This window comes from Botryllus schlosseri, chromosome 11, assembly GCF_051294905.1.
Source record: "Botryllus schlosseri isolate E-star chromosome 11, Bs_hap1, whole genome shotgun sequence".
Classification (NCBI taxonomy): domain Eukaryota; kingdom Metazoa; phylum Chordata; class Ascidiacea; order Stolidobranchia; family Styelidae; genus Botryllus; species Botryllus schlosseri.
The window spans coordinates 13,952,803-13,973,844 of NC_137246.1; the positions used below are offsets into that span (position 1 = coordinate 13,952,803).

Below are 21,042 nucleotides of genomic sequence, written 5' to 3' on the forward strand. Positions count from 1 at the left end.
ATGGTTACCTACATAACGCTAGTGTTGAGCAGTCAAAAGTAACAACTATATATGTATTTAGTCAGCAGTTGCAATTTTGTTATTAGACAGTTGGGCCAAAATAGTCCCCGCCATATGGTATTGATTTAACTATAAAACGAAAGTCATGGATGTAAACTAAATCAATGTCTACCCTGTCTTCCATTCGCTGTAACTTTCTGGGCCTTCTGACCACGAGTCCACAATAGGCACTTGATTTTTTTATGGCCAGTGATCGACCTTGCAGGGCGACTCTTTTATTTATTTTTACTATGCAGTATTTCAGATGAAAGTATTATGGTTAATCACTTAATTTTGGGGGCGTATCTGAATGTTTTGATATTGCGCACCAACGCAGATCAATTCAGTTGTCACCTCAAGCCATTCGGATGTTACAAGCCCCCTACCGTAGATGTTGAAGAATTTACTGTAAGTCTTAAGAACGATTTGATTGCATTGCATCATACCTTGGTTAATGTTAACCAGTATCGACTGCAATTTCATATACGTTTATAGGTGGAAGATGCACCCGTGCCGGAGGTATTCTTCAAAAGCTACGTGAGTCAAGAAAAGGCGGCTATTTTCAGATCGGTTGTGTCTGAAAGTGACGCCGCACAATTATGGACCGACGAGTATATCAGCGAAAATTTCGGTGACATGGAAGTGCGTCTTGAAGCGAAAAATGAAACGGTAGGTTTGTACGAAATGTAAATCTATAGTATTGTTTAATTAAAAGTAGAGAATCTTTACATCGCCTAGGCCAAGGTGGGTGTCCGATTCCATAGACAACTCCTAGTCGCTTCGACATCTTCCTTTCTTTTCATTGTATCGCATTTTTTGTGGTGTATTGAACTGATAAAATTGCTAATAAACCAATGATGATGATGATGATAACTGAACCTAACGTAGAAAAAGAGACGCGGTCTTGCCCTAGAAACAATAGCCGGAAGTAACTGAAAACTAAAATCTTGTTACGCATATATGCTGAGGTTGGTACATACAGCCGCTCGAAGAGTCAAGATATTTGGGCTTGTATTCTACAATTCACATCAATAGGCTACTAATCCGTGATATCGCGTCGTGCAAAATCCGTTTGACAGTCATCGTCAGTACGTAATGACTGGGTGCGTATGACCAATCGTTATGACGGATTGGCAAATGGACATTTACATCATATATTTTAGCGTCTGCACATGGACTTGGGACAAAATACGGTACAGCATATAGAATAAAATATACGAAATCATATCATCTTTTCTGGAGGAATATATTCATTTTATGGAGTCACAGTAATGTAAATGAGTCGACGAATTATAGAAGAAGTTTACTGTTACGACAAATTTATAGTGAGTCCTGCTATTCAATGAGAAGATGGTGACGTCACATAAGTAATATGCGGAGAGTAGGCCTATTGCCGCAGCTTTTGCTATCTAATGAAGACATATAAAATAAATGTAATTCCCATATAAAGATTCAGGCGCACGTATAATATTACACAGTTTCTTGCCTATTGCAGACGCACCTGCCTCCAAAAGGCGAGAAGTATCTTGGACGTGACAATCTCAGACATTTCACGCGCACCTACCACCAGAATCACAACAACGTATACATCGTTTCCGACCTTCCGAAGTCGATGTACAAAGATGTTGGGGTTATTCCATCATTCGGTGCATGTGGAGAAATGGCGAGGCGAATAGTGGAGGTGGATATATGGTGGAGTGGTGGTGGTACTTCAAGCATTATTCACAAGGTGGGAACAATGAAAAAAAATTGAATGGCAAGGCACACAGTTGAGGATGGTGAGTGATCGTGTAAACATGTGATGCGTTCCAGGATGAACACAATCAAATTAACTGCCTTCTCAATGGGACCAAGTACTGGAAGTTGATCGAATCCAAGTATGAGAAGTTCTTGTATAAGCATCCCGAATCCGATTTCGAGCTGGGCGGGTAAGTCTTCTGGATTAATGCGAAGACAATACACATCACACACGCGACCACACAAATACCGTATCGCAATATTCGTAAAGGTAGAGTGTTTTCGGGAAAAGATGCTATTGAAAATACTGATGTTACGCCTGTTTCTACTCAATAACCAATGTTGCAAGGGCTACACACTTCATACTTTCGTCATCATCTAACTCACATGTTATAACACCATCCATGGGTATAAATTAATTGTCAGGGTCAACTATGTCATTTGATTGTAGTGGATTACATTAGGAACATCGCTTTCCCTCGAAAGACTACATCTCAAACACATATGCGTAAGCCGGATTGATAGATTCTTCATTATAGTGAATAGCAAGAATGATAAGTTCCCATCACACTGCTTATGACATAGCCTATCTAAGGTTCTCAGACATCGACCCAACTGCTATCGATCTCGATGAGTTTCCTGATGTAACCAAGATAGAATGGTCAGAATTCACCATGCATTCTGGCGACTGTTTGTTTTTGCCGAAAGGTAGGCTATGATGAAGATTCTGATTAATATCTTATCGCAAATATTTGGATGTATAATCTCTTGCAGGATACTACCATCTTGTGTCTTCAGAAGGAACACATAATTTGGCTGTTTCTCTTTTATTCTCACGATTTGACGGAGCGGATGCGATCGACTTCTCGGATTGCGAAGTGAATATTGGTAACTGGGGAAGATGACTATAATGCTGTACTCTGTTAGCCCAGTATATGAGTCCATGCTCCTCCATTCCAGTTCATGACCTATAGAAACTAATGGCATATACTACAGGGGTCACCAACCTATTTGAAACCAAGAGCTACTTGTTGGGTAGGTTTACGGATTAATGAGACGGGCTACCAGTTACTCCCACCGCTTATCCGTGCTCAGTTGGATTTCTTCACTTAGACATTCAGAGCACTGGACAGGGTTTCCGCCCGTTACCAAGAACAGAAAACTCTCACTCATCAGAACTCACACCAGCATCTCCGGTGGCGAGATAGCGCAGTGGTATAATCCGCGGCTGCAACACCAATGGGTGCGGGTTCGAGGTCGACTTCCTAATCCCGATACCTAAGTGTTGGAGGTTTACCTAGGCTCCTCCTCGCCACCTCATCCGCGGTGTCTTACAAAAAGCATAGAGGTGGGCCGTGCTATAAGTCGGCAGTTACGCAAAAATAAGAAGAAAATCGGCCTGGTGTAAATGACCATAGTAGTCGACAAACACCATGAATACCCCAAAACAAAACAAAACCAGCATTGCCCGCCGAAGCGCCAATCTAAGTGTCCAGACTCGGAAATATTAACTAGATTCTAGGGATGGTGAGAACCTCTGAAAGGTTCAGGTTCGTGTGAACGCGAACCTTTTTGAAAGGTTCTGTGTGAACACGAACGTGAACCTCGAGACGTCACGTGACGTCATATTGCTAATTCTAACCTTACATTTCAGTGAAGTGATACACATTAATGCACAGTTGTACACGATACGTAGCGACGACTCGGGCCACAGAATGCCACAATGCTGAAGTACATACTTATGTGTTACCTGGAGCAATCAGATAATGTAATAATCCTATAAAATCAATAACTTCCGTCGCTTTGCCAACAATTTCGACGAGGACTTGCAGGGGAATATAAGCTTACGCCCTAACGGTCTAGGCCAGACCAGACAATGTATTCGACGTTAGTGTTGCTACGTTGATATTGAGCAGAGTGTAAAACGGGTTTTACCCCATTAACAAGTTATAGGATTACAGCAGTGACCAACACCCTAATCGCACGGATTTGGTTTTTATGATACAATAAATACAAGAAATCGAGATGGAGCACGTACGCCTCCTAGATTTTTTTACATCAGACAACGTTATCAATTTTATTAGTTGGTTGAATAAGCATCATTCACTGACTACCTACATGTAGCGCAATTCGCTCTTGACGCTGTGTGATTGCGAGTCAAGCTCACAACAGAGAGTCGCTAAAATCACACAAACAGAAAGCTAGATATTTCGAGCTAACTTTTATAACGAAGCAGGCAAAAACTTTGGGATTTTGCGACGTGCATGCTCGTTTAGTGTTGATTTTTTATGCTACCTGATTTTTTATGCATGCATAGAGTGGCCCGCAGCTGAAAAGCAAAACCAACCAAAAATGTTATAATGACATGAAAATTGAAATATATGAAAAAGGTTCACAGTGCAGAACCTGCCAAGGTTCGTTTGTGAACGTGAACCTCTAAGTATCCGAGGGTCACACACAGAACGCAAACGTGAACCTCACGTTCACACCATCTCTACTAGAGATTCCCGTCAAGCCTCCGCGTGAGCGAAGACGAGCAACGCCCCGATCGAAAACTGCGTTCGTATGTTCCTTAGGATCGACTAACCCATGTCCAATTGTTCAACTGCTGCTCGCATGAAACCCTTCTCTGCTTCGACTTTCAAATCTCTCATATGAATATTTGCTACTGCGACCGCATGCGACTTATTTGGTTGTCGCGGGTTACCGGTAGCCCACGTGCACCGCGTTGGTGACCCCTGGCTATACTATATCGTATGAGATTCGTTTTTGTAATATTTGACTACATGCTATATACCAGTTCGTGACCCACTTTCCGTCCAAATTTCCAGTTCGCGACCCACCAGACGCCCTTTCGCGACTAACGTTTAATCCAGCATTGCTCGTTGGCGCCAGTTCTTATGTTGTCAGTGCGTGGCAGTTAGGCTATCTGGTCGCGCCTATCGTGAATTCCTGGTGACATTGGGTCGATGAAATTGGCAATTGCATATCCTACTGAATTTTCGTCGACAGCAATATTTGGTGACAGTCGCCTATAGTCGCCTATAGTCAATGGAAAATTCGACATATATTTACGGAAGTGTTCGATCCTTTTCGGCATAGGTTTTCTCACTGTCGATCTTTTTTCATCACATTTCTCGGAGTGGCATGTTGACTAGGGTTAACATACGTCCTCTTTTAAGAGGATATTCCTCTTTTTTGACATTTTTTGAAAGTGTCCTCGGAGGACGCCCAAATGTCCTCTTTTTGAGATTTTGTCATCTTTTTGAAGAATTTTGGAAAATATAGGGCAAAATTGGACTGAGGTACGGTAAAGTAACGCTCCGGTGGCTATTTTGGGAGCTGAGCCGGAAAGTTGTCCTTTTTTATTTATTTTTAGTCCAACCAACTAATAATGTGAAAAAACTGTATTTTGGGAGCTGAGCCAGTAAGTTGACCTTTTTTTAGTCACCCGATCAAGAACTGCGAAGAATTTACCATTTTTTCAGGAGTTTCCTCCGGTGTTGCAAGTCTGAAAATTTTGAAAAAGTGTCCCTTTTTCAAATTTAAAAAATATGGTAACCCTAATGATGGCCGAAACTTCATATATGTCGTGGTATGTCGTGGCGCGGTAATGGCTGACACCGAATTGACTATTTCTATAAATTATGTGTGGTATTTTATAGGGAGATGGGTGCCCTATTAAAGCCAAGACATCTTACGATGTCAAAGCGCATAGCGCGAAGAAAGTTTGAAGGAAGTTTAATAATTCTCCAAACAAATACCCCATAATTTATATTGATTTATGAGATAATTTTGACCCCTCTTCGAGCTCGATGCACCAATTAGGGGGTTGGGTTGCGACAGTTAAGGTCCTGCATGTAACAGATATGATTACAGACGTGAAAGGCTTATCTAAGCTCCTCGCCATCCGATCTGCTCAAGAGATGCTTTAAAATGGTCTGGAAGTACACCTTGCTCCAAGCCATCTGATGCGGAATCATAAATTAAAGATTATCGGTTTGGTTTAATTGACCATTGCAGTAGAAACACATCATGAATACCGCAAACAACAACAGACGAGAAAGCACTATCCAATCAGCAATTCGTCTATTACTTCGAACACAAAGAGGTTATGAATTGTTATGATTAACGACAAGTCGGGCTGGATTGCTGGATTTTCCAACGTTCGCAAAGCCTTTCGAGGAAAGAATGAATTTCAATGTCACGTACACACAATAACGCACCGTCAGATTCCATGCTCCAATCAATATGACTGTGACGAAAATCTGGCTCACGAATTATTGTGAGCACGGCAACGTGACTTGTGGCGCTTATGGGCGCAAAACAATTCAATATTTTGGAGAATGTGTATTTACTCTTCTAATCTTGAGAATATAAATTGTTTGGAATATTTGGAAAATTGAATACGAGAGTGTAACGTTTAGAACTTCTTTGCGACCCACCGGTATGGATCGCGACCGGTTGAGAAGCACTGCATATACCATATATATATAGGAAAGAATCTACACATGTCTTTGCGTGATTTGATGATACGCCCGTTTTTATCGTATACAGACGTTTGTTCTATGTAGAAAAAAAATGACAGCCGCGATTCTTGGATATTGTGCACATATTTACACTCGTATTCATGGTAAATGTGTCATGGCTTACGCAACAAATTATTATTTGCCCCACATGCTATTTCTTTCTCTGTGCATAGATTTAAATTATATCTATTACGCTATTGCAGATATGAAATCGTTACGGTCGCTGGCAGATTTCGAGGTACAGTGGCAATGGGAAGGAAGGGGCACTATGGTGATGGGAAGGCAAGATTTGGAAGAGAGATACAGGTCCATTATATATCAAAATAAAAAATAAAAAGTTTTTTGTTTTGACAAAATCCTTCACAACACATTTTTCAGAGCGGTGTTCGAACAATACGTAAGAACAATGGGCGGGTGTAAAATCAATCGAGATGGGATATTAAACATGATAAAAGAAAAATTCACCCCAGGAGATCTCGTAATGAGAGTTGGTGACGTAAATAATGTAAATACAGTTTATTATTGGCAACGTGTGGTGTGTTGCTGTTTATTTCCATCTTGGTCATTTTCCAACAGACCGATTATATATCTATTATACTATATTCCTAAGCTGTCGACTTATACCGCAGTCTAGTTCAAGGCTTTTTGTAACACATCGCTTATGCAGATCGGGTGGCAATGATGAGCCTACCTATACGTCCAATGCTTATCTAGGTTGAATTTAAAGCTGTAACCCATTGTCGTTAAAGCTCCAGAACGTATCGCTACGCTACATACCCGTCCCCTAACGATGATATACACATGTTGTAGTATACAAAAATGCATGTAAAACTTATCAAATGCAAATCAATAACGATATGCTTATTCAAGGTCTTTCCAATTGTCGACTTGAATAACGACGGTTTTGTGACCTGTGAGGAGATAAATCATTTGACGTCGAACGATCTCATAGCGGTTGCAGGCGAGGTTTGTTAAATTGTCAATTGTCAGCTTCGATCTATTTTTAATTTTATTGAATTTTCCTTTTTAGATTGAACCTTACGAGCCCTCGGCGGTCTATTGGTTCGAGTATTCCGTGATTCCATTTGAGAATGTTTGGGTTGCTTTGAACTATTGCATGACGACATATAGTACTTTCCAGGAAAGCGTATGGCTAAAGCATTACGTTCAACTCGGGGGAACATCTAGTTTTGGCAAAGAGGCAAGTCCATTTTTCCTCGTTTTCACAAGAACAACATCCACATTCCATGCTCGCGAGCAGTGAAAAATCTCGCATGGCCGATTTGGTGTTAAACCGCTTAATAGAAATGGAAGTCGAAGTTGTGCGGCGCGCGAAATTTATAAAATGTACAAATGTTTGAAATGAATATGCTTCACTTTGAATGTATATACAAAACACACTCTATTCCAACGCGATATGTCTCTCTGAAGCACTAACGTATTTTCAATCGTGTCCTCATAGATATATGAGCGATTAGTGGGTGGCAACAGCACTGGCGTCAAAAGCAGCGAAATCAGCGATGACTTAATTTGGCATGCCATGGAGAATTGGGTAAAGTATTGGGCTCCCCAGTATTCCAATCTGTCAAAAATGCCCACCAGGGCTGACAGCAGAAGCCTCTGGGCGGCTGCGGGAACGGACGCAATCGACGAGGACGAAGCGATGGAAATGAACGAGAAGGTTTCCGGTGCCACAGTCCCATCTGATGACTATGGAAATTTACGCGAAGAGTTGTAATAACAAAGGCGGATGGGATTGATATTTTCTAGCTCATTAAAATCAGAACGACAAAACCCGAGACCTTCTATTTCAGAGATCATTCCATAGTAGCGTGTTTCGTACCTGTCGTTACGCGGGAACTACATTGCAGTGTTGTATATACGATGGGGTCTCAAATTAAAGTCTAAAGTGTAAACAAATTTCCGCAGTAGTCATTTGCCTCGCCGTATTCGAATTCGAACTGCAGCTAAAAGATTTTCACGAGAGGTCCTATTGCACTCGTCGACCTCTGTGGTATCGACATTTGTGATTAGGTTTGTAAAACAAACTTGTTTAAAACATGTTTTATTGTTATTGTTTTGTTTGCTTTTAGCCATGACGTCACGAATATTTAATTGTGACACACAATGAATTGACATTGACAATTGAAAATACAGTCTAAATATGGCTCCTTCGACGAAAAGGGCTTCCGACCACTGTCATAAACAGACCAAAAATGTCTTAAACCAGGACTACATCGTTATGCAGCATTTTTACGTTCGGCCGTATTCATCATCACAACACCCATTCCGTACCAATGATCGATATCTACATGCTATAACTGTTGAACCAACGACGATTTCGACCGTTCCAGCCAGCCCGCATCGTCTACATCGACTATATTGGGTGCTAATCGTCCGTGGGTTCATACTTCATATTTTTAGAAGTAGACCTATATACACAATTTTGGCATAACTAGAGAACGTTTCAAAAAACGCAATTGTTTTTTTCAAAAGCCATTTGTTTAAAACTCTGTTTAAAGCATGTTTTAATCAAAGTGGTTTGAAACACCGTTTGTTTTGTATGCAACCCTGTTTGTGATATTTCTGACTAATATTGGCTGACCAATATCGTACCTTCCATCGATTGGCAAATGGTAACGATCCGAAATTCGTTTTCTGAGTGACTGCGTAGGGGGAGATGTGGTACCGATGGATCACTGGGACCGAAAATACTTGAAACATTCTCCATGATAATTCCATGATTACACTCCGTGAATTCGTCTACAATTGCATGCTGGCAGAATCTTTCCTCACACGCAAATAAACTTCGACGTGCGCGAGTTATGGGGTCTTTGACAGATGTTTTCAGTCTTTTTTTCGGGGGATGGGGGTGTAAAATGAATTTCAATCGACGCATACATTTTTCTTTGTAACCTACAACACGAACAAACCAGCAATCATTTAAATATAAATTGTAGGGCTTGTATTAGGCTCTATAATGACTCATATTTTTTTTATTCAATTCCAATACCTTCCTTGAGTGGAAGCTTAGTAGAAGTGCAAGCAGTATGAAAACATAAACTATTGAGTAATTAATACAAGTAGGCAAAAACCGACTGGAGTAGTTGACGATTTCATACGGCCCATGAAGCAATTCTGAGTAGATTGAAAAATGCTGGAATTATCCCGCACATTTGCAAAAATGTTGAGATTTGTGTAGGAAACACTTCCAATAATGATTCCCTCAAAACAGCAGCAAATGCCAGGCATGTTCATTGTTCATAGGCCACTAACTATCGGACTGCGGCATTGCGGTTTCACTCGTGTTACCATTAGGAACTAGTCGGTGATATTGAAACCCAATTTCGAGAAAGCAAAAAGTGCACAATCACTGCAGAGTTTATGGAAAATGAATCCAAAAGAAGTTGTTCACGGAAAGGAGAACGCCAATGCGGAACCATTATATGCAGGCTACATGGAGTTAAATACACAAAATATAATTCAAAAATCTGTTTAGTCGCACTGTTGTAAAACTTCTGACTCAAAAGATGCCCGGCCCCCGGAGCAACCCTAATCGCGATTTAATAATAATAATAATAATAATAAAACCAAATTGCAACGTCCGCGTTTACAGTTAAATCTATTGTATGCCCCACAACGCATACTCGACGCCAATAACAGGTTACGACAACATAGGAAGCATAGAAATATGCCAACTTATATCGTCGTTAGTGTCACTGATTTAGTGCTTCGTAACTGTACTCAACCGGCCAATCATCGCATTTTTGCCAATTCCACTATTCACGAATAAAGGTGTTGCTAGAATATAACCCCTATGATCCGTGATATGATTTAATATACTATTATGTATATATGCTTGATAATACAGTATTCAAGTGATTAATAAGGACATGTGGTAACATTTTGAATGAGTTGACTGATGATCCGGCCCGCGAGAGATTTGAAGGTTTGAATCCGACCCGCGGCGCCATTTGAGTTCGACACCCCTGACCTAGGTACATTGGGCTCGAACCCGATAGGTTTCGAGGTACCTACAGGCTACAGCTATTTGGAGGTTGCTTAACAGCTAGGCCTATTTGGACCCGAAAATAGTACATACAATAGATCGCTATTTGGTCGAGCAGTCATTGAGCGAGATCCAAGAGCGAAATATTCAATAGCAAAGTCCGAAAATCCCGACCGGACTTCGACCTCTTATACTCAATCGTCTTTCGTGGCAGCAGCCTTTAAATATGAAGGGCGCCAGACCATGAAAATTTCTGAAAAGGAAGCTGTAAGAAAAAAGGTCAAGAACCACTATTGCAGTTAACCTCGTGCGCTCATGCAAACATTGCAAATAAATGCAAAAACTGCTTTATAGAGGGAAAAGATTTAAAAGAATGAACTTTACGTTTGAAAACAGGTCAAGTAGTCATGGCAATAATTTGAAAACAAACCGACTGAGCTAAGGTAGAAAGATACGTGATGCTAGATACGTGGTAGATTAGACTAATTATCTACTCAGATTGAAGTAGTCTCTGTCCACACTTCATTACGGGCCATGCTGATTCGGGTCATCCTGGTTGTCGCGTTAATGAATATATGTCATATATACCGCACAATCTTTTCACCGTTCTATCGCAGATAATCGTTCAATTTCCTCGCATTGAACAGCTAAACATTGTTCGCATTACTGCGCAGTGCACACTCAAAACATTTGATGCCCTTACGTCATCGAGCAATTACCGTCATCGTACGTCGCGTTCCGAGACGAGGTAACGCCTACTACAGCGGTGAACAATTCTGAGTTCCTGAGATCGACGTCGCAGGGCTTAGCTAGAGTTAGAACTGTCTTCGTAAAATATGGACTCTGGCAGATTGTTTTGGGTACGAGTGCACAGTGCACACCATCTAGCATGTTATCTCTTCGAGCTCACTATAAAACAGTGTAATACGCCGTCAGTAAGAGGTACTTGGATATTTTGATAGCTATTTACATATGATAGTAAGGCACTCTGCAGGCGGCAAGCGCGAACTGCAAGCTAGTGACAAACAGCTGTTTGCACGACAATATTCGCAAAATACAGACGACGTTTGCACGATAATTGAGCTAAATTTGAACGAAAACTTGGGGGTCCGCGGGGTCCGTGACGGTCCAAAAGGGGTCCGCGAAGACAAAAACGTTGAGAACCACTGGTTTACAACCTTTACAAACGATATGGCAGCAGCAATAGTCGGAAAGCTTCATAAGATTCAATTCGTAGTATAGTAAATATCAATTCTTCATAACTATTAAAAAACTCGTCTCTAACACGAGTCTTGATTTCACCCGATAGAAAATCAGACACATAAGGCAGTCTGTATATTGATCGGCGAAACAGCTCTCTTCAACCGAGTCATCGCGCTTGCCGCCTGCAGAGTGCCTTACTATCACCACACTATTTATATGGAAATTGGGTAGACGGTGGCGAATTCTGAAGCTGCATCTATCGAAATCCGTGGCCGTGTCTTGAAAATCCGCGCCTTCGATTTGATATGAGCGAGCGTCGGAAATTAATTTCTACAAATATAGGGGGTGACGAATGGCATAATAACGAGCGCCGACGACCTCTTTGAGTATGATCGCAGCATATATACCACCAAAATCGAGACTCATATTTTTTTCTGAACATACCACGTCCATCCTAGTCATTTTCATCTAGCAGCATATCTTGAAGTTGTCCTGGGATAGTGGTTATGTAGGCCTATATCACAGGAAAATGGATTTTTGCAAAGCATTTGAAGTCACGCCGATTGACCTTACTATTCCAACTTTTTTTTCACAAACCCCAACAAAACATCTCTAAACGGCAATATGATTGTATCAGTAGGCTATGGGAAGTTAAAATGAGTTTGAACAGTAAGATATTTCATCTCAGACGGCCATTATGTTGATGTGAATCATGAAGTTGTAGCTGTAATGAAGCAAAACTGTTTCGTAATAATCATTCATTTTGCAAGTTTAAAGGTTTCGTGGACCCCCGGGTGAGAACCACTGTTGTAAACATTGTAAAGGATATGCTGCTGCAAGATAAGGACAGGTAATATTGTTTACAATCGAAGGAAAGAGAGAGAGAGAGAGATTTTTATTGCTTCGTCAACCGGAACATTAACAACAAACGAATTGGGTATGTAAAAAGTATAGCTCAGTGAAAAATACCCATAAACACATACACAATAATATCAGTGTGTAGCTTACTAATTTATACAACGGTATATAGATGGTTGCCATCGATGTGTGAGTTTGTATGGTTTTGACGCAGGTACACAGCATGCTTTCAAAGAAGTGTATCATACGTGTTACGAAGTCAAGACATCGGACGGTACAATTTTAGCTCTGTCTTGTTTGATCGGGCTCATACTATCATTTCTTGGCATTCGTTCATTCATGGTCGATCGGTCATGCATGCCAAATCTGTGAACAATGTATTATGGTATCATGTGACTGAAAACTATAAATAACATAGGCTCGCGTTGTACGGTATCGAGGTTCCGGTGGATGGCAAATACGGGTTGGGTAGGCGGTTCTAAATTGTAGTTTATTCAAGCAGCTACCCGCAGCGTCGGTAAAGCTCATTTTATTGATTGATCATTCCCTTGGCTGAAGGCTGCCAAAATTAGATATTCATTAGCTGGGTGCGAACTGCGGAGGTTAGACAGACAGTGTACTTTCACAAGACACGTCCTGTACTGCGCAGTGTACCGTGTAGGAACAGCCGCTACTGGTTATAGTTATCACTGGGGTTCTGTGAGGTGGATGCAACTAGCCATGCGTCGTCGCATTTAGAATTCTACGTGCTAGTCCATAATCTTGCGGTTATCAAATAGTAGCTTCTTAATTTACTGGTAACTGCGCCTGTGGCCATTGAAGAGATACACATGTACTTTTCTTACGGCTTCTGTATAAGATTGTTGTTCCAGTATATCTCTCTGTCTGATGTTGAAGGCAGAGACCCGTAAAGCATTGTGATGACGAGAAAAACACTTTCGAGTATGGACGAGGTCACCAATCTATCTTTTGTACAGCATTAAGTTCATTGCTTCAGTTATCATCGCTATGCTATTGTGCCATCCCCATGCTACATAGGCCTAAAATGCAATACGGCCATGTAGCAAAGAGCTTTAGTGCTAGCCCTATCCTTATTTGCCTATGTATGATCTCGCAGACATGTCCTCTTTGTCTGACGAGGCTGGAATAGGAAGCGGACTCGATTTAGTCGATCGATTCGCTTTTCTTTTTCTCGGGGTTATAGTCCACTGTCCTTGTGAAAATGCGAAGGCAAGTTATCTCAAAATTAGTACAAGTCATAAATTAAACCGCGGTTCGGTCTCGGTTTGTATAGAAAGCACGGAGTTGTTACATGATATATTCATTCAAATCTAATCGGCACTCTGTCCATAATCCACTTCATATCATCATTGCCCAAATGCTCAGGACAGAGTGAAATTCGCGAGTGCACGCGTAGTAGAATTTTGTGACGTCACAATTTATGTGTGGACCGAAAGAACCTCGAGTCTTCTCAATAATAATATTGTGATTTTATCAGGGATGGCCCTATTACGTGTAGTGTTGTTGTGTCGCCGTATTTTCTTCGCTGCCGTATATCCTTTCTCCTAGATTCATTGCGTCGAGGAAACTAAGAATGTTCACGTGATGTTTCGCAATAGGGAAAATTCAAAACAGCCGAATAATTCCCGTTGAGTCGCGGTGGTATGTGGGAATCGATGTAAGATGTACGGCAACATCGGCAGTACTAAATCAACTCTGTAATATTAGCACAAATGCCAGGGGAAATCTTCGGATAGTGATGTGATAGGAGAGCCACCGTGGAATGTAATGGAAACTAAAGGCTTTGCGAGATATCAATATGATATGTAAGTCAGGACCAACTTTCGACCTTGATGGTATTGGGAATGGATTATATAAAATCGACACGGCGTTGGTAAAAGTGCCGTGAATGTTACAGTCGCGATTTTAGCATTCAAAAGTTTTGACTTGGTCTTGAAGCTCCCTTTCACAGTACAGCTAACACTGAGACTAGCTAGCTCTTAAAAGTACGCCAGTCACAATGAAAATGGAACTGTAAAATTCCAACCATAAATTCCCATCTCTTCATCTGAGGATAACGAGTAACGACTCTTGTACACACAATCTATTCACTCGTTTTGCTGGGTTGAATAAGTGTCTTTGTCGCTGGAAAAATAATATCCGAGTTAATTTACACCGCAGTCTACCATCAATCGAGTGTGTACTGTACTGTACGTGCATTGAAGTTTTGCCCAAAACAAAACCGTCCTTTGTTACAATAAATTTATAGAACGATATGAAGGATTCTAATCTTGAGTGCTTCGAAATACTTCATTCCATCCACATCCCGCAGGTATCTGATGGTTGATTCGCGCGGTTGAATCTTGTGTTGCAAGCGTATTTGATGGTAGTGACTGTCAATGAACCTTTTGCTGTCGGAAATATTCGCCCTGAAGTGTTTCTCTACACTTGGCTAGACACGCAGTGTGTGCGTATTGAATTATTTCCTCTTCTTTATCATCGTGGAAATATGTAAGAGATACCGAGCTAAAATTTAGTATCACTTCATATCGACTGGCTTACAGACACGATCAAAACAAATTAGTCGCGGCCAGCTCTATTGATTTCATTTTTTGATTTTTCGGTTAGTGTTTCACTTCACAACGAGAATCGTAAGTGGGGATGATGAATAGATGCCATGATATTATAAAGCGTGTTAGTGTGTGATAATAGCGATGGATGTATTTCGTCGCTTTGACCCGGTTTGTCATCTTTCGGCAACATTCATTTCCTATAAAGGTAACCCAACGTGACTTGCCCGGTATACTTGAAATTGGTGAAGCACTGAGAAATGATCATGAACGATTGCAGTATGCCAAACCAGCTGCGAAAGTCGGTCGAAATTTCACAAGAATTCGCAATCGAATCGTTTTACATATATTCGAATCGAATAACCAACAAAAGAATCGGGTTCGAGTAATCGCCATTTCACACTATAGTGTCAAATGGCGATAACTCGAACCCGATTCTCTTGTTCACTTGCCCAGTGGTTCTCAGCCGCCGGTCAGTGGCAAGTTTCCTGCCAGCCCGCCAAATATATTGGAACTTTACATCTCAGTTCCGAAATGCAAGAAGTTGGATGCTTTTCGATTAATTAGAGAAATAAAACATCCAATTTTAAATTTATTTTGAAGTTTATAACGTATTTTTCTACATTGCGTCGTAAAGAGAGTCTACTTTGGGCGTAAGTCACAATGGCTCACGTGTTGTACGGAGTTGTTTAAAAGTAGCAACTGGTTTCGGGCAAGTTATATATGAAAGCTACGAAGACTTTTAAGCGAACTTTCCGACAGTGCAATCAAACGTCACTTGGCAGTATAATAGAGGCTGTAGCAAACAGAAAAGTCCCATTTCTTTCAAGCGATACCGAACAATCACAATCAAGTTAGTGACATTTAACTGGACTTCGCGAGCTTCGATTTGCAGAAACTTCAATAAAACCATATACAGATATATTCTATCAAAAAGACAGCAGTAATTGAGGTTTCCGATATTATATTGAGTTGCATCGTACTTAAATTTAGAGTTAATTTTCACTTTCACCGGGCCGCACCATTTGTTTTGAAGTTTTATCGGTACGCGAGTTCAAAAAGGTTGAGAACCGCTGCACTAGCCCAGGTCCATACCCAGGCTGGCTCACATACTCGTACACGCGGACGCAATTGAGATCGGAACCTAATTGTTTCCTGGCTCTCTTGTCTTGCTACTTCGGTGGGGTATTTGAGCGGTCATTAGTAGATCTGGATTTGTATTTCAAATTCTAAATATCCTGGTAAAATATGCCAGGCCGATTGATATCAAGACACTCGCGCAGCTTCGCATCATGTTGCTTCCGTATCCCAACTTGTTAGTATCATGAATGCAGCGCAACAATTGCCCGATTGCTCAACAACGGCTATCTATACTGGTGCGTCATGAAATTATCATGGTTTCATTTACCAAAGGCACGTATTTTTGATTTAGAAGACAAAGCTTTGTGAACGTGAGTGGTACTATTAATATACGGCCTTCGCTACTGTCATTCATGAATCACTGGTCGTTTCCTTGTTGCACGTCACGCACACCATGCGTACTGTCGCGTATGACCGTTGTGCTGCGTCCCACCACAGCAAATAGGATTTTCGCATTTTGCTGACAATGACATGCGCTAAGACCGATTAAGTTGCGCGAAAACGTATATCAAGGACTGGGATGTGCAAATTTCTGGAATGATAATATAATTTTAAACTTTCTTGTACAGATGAGCGACCAAAATCGTTGAAGATTGCAACAGATAGCCTTGTCCCTGCTGTGTTTTACTGTTGGAGACATCCACGGATTTCCAAATATTTGTGGCTCCGGATATAAAAATACCGTTCTTTTGCCTCGCCACCAATCTCTGGATTGTGGATCTTGGAAATTTGATGTCGCATTAATTAACAATTCCTTGCGCGGACCGTTGCAATACGAATTCATGATAACTCGTCACGTATGTTAGGCCGCAATCACGAAATTAACAGCTTCCCTTAGTTCTCTCGCTAATCCAGGGTAGATTGTTGGGTACTTATGGCGAGGGTAGATTGCAACCCTGCTTGTTATTGGTATGTGAATCATCTTGTGCAGTTTTTTTGAAATTCCGAGATGTAATATATGTATGCTATGCTATAAATGCTATGCATATCGCGGACCAGTTTTGCACACAGGTTCGCTGCTATTTGTTACTATTGATCATGTTTGTATTCCACCGAAGCCTACGCAATCATCAATAATTCACTAACAAAATACGTTTACAGTGCTATTTAGCCATACAGTCGGTAGAATAACTTGAGAATGGCTGAAAAATCAGGACCTTACCCCCCAGGAGATCACCCTCCCGCCTACCCGGGAGCTGGCACATCCGTAGGACCGCCGTTACAGGGGTTTGCACCGCCACCGGGACAGGGGCCGCCTGGAGGATACCCGCCACAACCAGCTGGCTACTCTCAGCCACCTGGTTACGCTCAGCCAGGTTACGTGCAACCTGGAGTACCTGCCCCTCCGCCTGGGACATACGTGGCGGGACAACCTGTGGGCATGCAGCCAGGCATGACAGTTGCACAGCCGGTACTCCTTATGAACCAACAGTTCAGGTAAGATGATTTCTGAATTTCGTGAGCTTCACTGTTCAAGATGCATCGACGGCATTATTCCAGCAGATCGCTGTTAAAATGAATATTTCCAGAATATATTCGTTCACGAGCATAAAACATCACAAACGCATAATCTACGATCAAAAGCTTCTCTGTGCTATCAACTGGTATTGGTATTTAGCTCCAGCGAAATTTCTGATATTATGTCGAGAGTCAAATTGTTTTGCAAGACCATGATTGTTGTTCCTCGAGGCCTATCATAAACGTAATGCTGTTTCTCTTTTCGACAGACAAAATCCAGTCAACACGGTTTGTCCTCACTGCTCTCAGAACATCATTACTGCCACGACCAGCGAAGTCGGCGGTCTCACTTGGCTGCTGTGCGCCGGGCTGTGCTTGTTCGGTTTATGGCTAGGCTGCTGCCTTATTCCGTTCTGCATCCCGGATTTGCAGGATGTCAAACATTCCTGTCCGAATTGCAAAAACACGATATACGTCTACCGCCGTCTTTAGACGGAGATCTAATACCGCTGAGTCCCGATGATCGTCTGCTACATGATCTTTCGCTAAATTTCTATTTCGTTTCGTTTCATGTTAAGTCAGTGCGGCGTACCGTACATGTGGCACTAAATTTTAGCTGAGCCTGACACCGAAGTCATATAATTATTAGCGTTAGACAGCGTGAGTCTGAGAAGAAAACCACATTGCGTCGTCGGCTTGATCTGCCATGTTCCAGTATTGTGCTATTTTGGATAGCGTGTGTCCGTGTGTCTGTTACCCGTAATACAATCATGCCTGCGCTGAACATGATTTAGGAACTCTAGGCCGTAAACATTTTCGACAACGGTCCACTTCAAATCAGTATCGATTTTATTAGTCTTTTCACGTTATCGGTTTCGTGTCTTTCGTTTATATCAGGGGTTCTCAACTTCCCTTGTATAACGGGCCGCATTTTAACAGCAGTAGACGCTGCGGGCCGCAGAAAAATATTTACATGTATTTGTGAGCTAATGTTAAATTTAGGCTAATGTAGCCTTTTTACAAGTCGTATACGGCCATGTAGTACGTTTTTATGCATTCTAAAGCATTAATGGACAGCGTGCGTAAGATTGCAGCTGCTGCTTGTTGTAAGACTATGTATCTTGCATTGGATACCAAGTCTGTATATTCAACTTCAAACCCTTCCAGCAGAGAACCGAACTCTCTGTTTCAATGCGTGAGCCAGCAATTATACAATTGCGGTAACTTTTGCGTTACGGAGGCCATTATCACATTGAGCTCTGAGTGATATGTGAAGAAGTCTGGTGATCGGGGCCATTTCTGAGCAAACCAATCGGCCCTTTTTCTTCCCAGCCAAGCCTGGGCCTTGCAGCAATAATTACAGTAGTCAGCTTTGTCAAGTTGGCATTTTTGCTAGTCCCCTCCCCTCCCCACGTTTGCCCAGCCTGCATTTACTCTGCATATACGTCCACTCTGATAAAATTCAACCAGATAATTAGTTATATCGGTGGATTCGTCGGAGGCTGGGTCGTAGTCTACGCGGCAACGTATTTCAGAACATGCCCTAAAATATCGACTGACATTGATGTTTCTCGTCTGGTCAGTAGTCACGATTGAATCAGACGACTGTATCTTCGCAATTCGTCAGGTGATGTTGTCCTTGCTACCAAGTTCTGGAAACCGCAAATATTCGCACAGAATGTTGAGGTTTTATTGAAATAACACCTTCTTTAGCAGATTTCTTGGGTTTAGCGATATTCCAGCCAATTTTGAACGATGCGTCTGTAACGTCGTCGGCAATCTTAACAACCTTTCGCATTGAGTCTAACACTCTTTAAAAGTGTAGGCCTACTACGTTGCGGAATTCTCTTGAACTTAGAGTCCAGTCGAATACTGATTCAAAACAATACCAATCTGAAGTCGAGAATATATCAAGAAACGAGAACACATTAAAGCAGTGGTTCTCAAACTATTTTAGACACGCCTCCGTTTTTGATAGGTAAAATTTAGTGCCCCATTCTCGTCATATAACAAAATGCAACCAGAATGCTAGCAACACAAACGGCTAGTTCGATGGCAAGGAAGGTTATGGCTGCTGATGAGAGAATTCTAAAATATGAAATTCTGACCATACACCGAGAAATAACTAGGAAACGGAGATAAATTGCGCAGAGCGCAAATTTTTTTGTTCAGTTGACCGCAGCTTCGCCCCACCCCCTCAGATGCTTCAGGCCCCCAAGGGAGCGCACCCTCCAGTTTGAGAACCACTGCTTTCAAGAATGAGTAATCAAATGAAAGAGAGACGGTGCGATAAAAGACCTAAGTATCTAAATTAATTTGTAAAAATACCGTGTCAGAACTAATATTGCGTTTATAATGAAAGATGTCGCGGGCCGCAAAATGATCGTCTGCGGGCCGCATGCGGCCCGCGGGCCGCGGGTTGAGAACCCCTGGTTTATATATTGCATCGATGTGACGCGTTGTGCACTCATGGCAGTCACTGTTGCTTCCGCTTGGCGCTTGGTGTTGTCGCGTCAGTGCGGTAATCGGTTCTGTCCGGTTGTTGTATTGCGGACTTTGTAAGATATATTTTACCGACATACAGTTTCGAACTTGAAATAAAATTGTAACTATTTGGTTGCGTGTTGCTACTGGCGTGTGTTTCAAAGGGATGGTGTCCAGATCAAGAGACGTGCATAATTGCACATGCACACTTGCACGGTTCTCATACCTTCGAAAATACAGGCCGATAGGCACCGGAGGATGATCCTATCTCATTCGTGTGAACTGAGCGTTTGTCTCGTGCCAAAGAATTGATGTCACCGGCACTGTTCCCTCTAAGCAGCGCAGTGCTGACACGGTCTCTGCGCACAGAAAATCCAACTTGCGCACAAAAAATCCGAAGTGGTGACCTTTTTTTTAGTCGTTACGCACTTTTTTCCAAGGGTGTGCGCAGCGAGTAATGCGCTTTGGTAGGATGATCATCACGCAATACCTATTTGACATAACCATCATTGTAATTTAAAAATATGTAGCTCGTCTTGGAGCGACGTTACGATGTGCCGGCCTCCAACACGCATTAAACTTCATGAACTTGGTTATCTATGATAAAATAATAGACACCCTGATCTTGGTTAATGAATTTAATGCTGTGTGGTCCACAAATTGGCGGAAAAATGGACATTTGATCCGCTGTACCAAAATGATTTTAGTGATGTAGATATTTATTCTAAGATATATTATAATCAGGGTTGCCATACCGTCCTTATTTCTAAGATTTGTCCTTATTTTGAAGGGCCACGTATTAGAAAACTTAACTTTCCTTATTTCTAAGAAATGTCCTTATTTTCGACTTGCGTCCTTATTTTGTCTTATTTTCAACCACTACAGAACTTATATCGTTTTCCTCTGGTATCTGTGTTGCATAATATTCTAAAATCATGCTTTTGCGTCGAGATGTTATGACATCATAAATGAAATGAACTCTCATGACGTACACTACACACCATAAGATTTGAAG

The 21,042-nt window shown here is 41.6% G+C and overlaps 2 protein-coding genes across 2 annotated transcripts; both read left to right on the forward strand.

The window, feature by feature from the left end:
• The first annotated feature begins 273 nt into the window (after positions 1 to 273).
• On the forward strand, positions 274 to 9,136 carry LOC145450382 (uncharacterized). The gene is made up of 11 exons (XM_080328902.1): positions 274 to 447; positions 535 to 708; positions 1,535 to 1,768; positions 1,852 to 1,967; positions 2,372 to 2,484; positions 2,551 to 2,664; positions 6,509 to 6,611; positions 6,684 to 6,810; positions 7,176 to 7,271; positions 7,336 to 7,506; positions 7,768 to 9,136. Exons 1-11 carry the CDS (start codon positions 316 to 318, stop codon positions 8,041 to 8,043), a joined length of 1,656 nt encoding a protein of 551 aa, XP_080185028.1. The 5' UTR covers positions 274 to 315; the 3' UTR covers positions 8,044 to 9,136.
• Positions 9,137 to 17,184: 8,048 nt separating this feature from the next.
• Positions 17,185 to 18,383, forward strand: LOC145450384 (lipopolysaccharide-induced tumor necrosis factor-alpha factor homolog). The gene is made up of 2 exons (XM_080328903.1): positions 17,185 to 17,522; positions 17,813 to 18,383. The coding sequence occupies exons 1-2, from the start codon at positions 17,224 to 17,226 to the stop codon at positions 18,033 to 18,035; spliced, it is 522 nt and encodes a 173-aa protein (XP_080185029.1). The 5' UTR covers positions 17,185 to 17,223; the 3' UTR covers positions 18,036 to 18,383.
• Positions 18,384 to 21,042: the final 2,659 nt, after the last annotated feature.

Bases quoted from the DNA above. Each gene is read 5' to 3' on its own strand.
- LOC145450384 (XM_080328903.1), top strand. From the start codon at position 17,224: ATGGCTGAAAAATCAGGACCTTACCCCCCAGGAGATCACCCTCCCGCC. The intron at 17,523-17,812 runs GTAAGATGATTT...TCTTTTCGACAG, and splicing joins CTTATGAACCAACAGTTCAG to ACAAAATCCAGTCAACACGG.
- LOC145450382 (XM_080328902.1), top strand. From the start codon at position 316: ATGGTTAATCACTTAATTTTGGGGGCGTATCTGAATGTTTTGATATTG. The intron at 448-534 runs GTAAGTCTTAAG...ATACGTTTATAG, and splicing joins TAGATGTTGAAGAATTTACT to GTGGAAGATGCACCCGTGCC. The intron at 6,612-6,683 runs GTCCATTATATA...CACATTTTTCAG, and splicing joins GATTTGGAAGAGAGATACAG to AGCGGTGTTCGAACAATACG.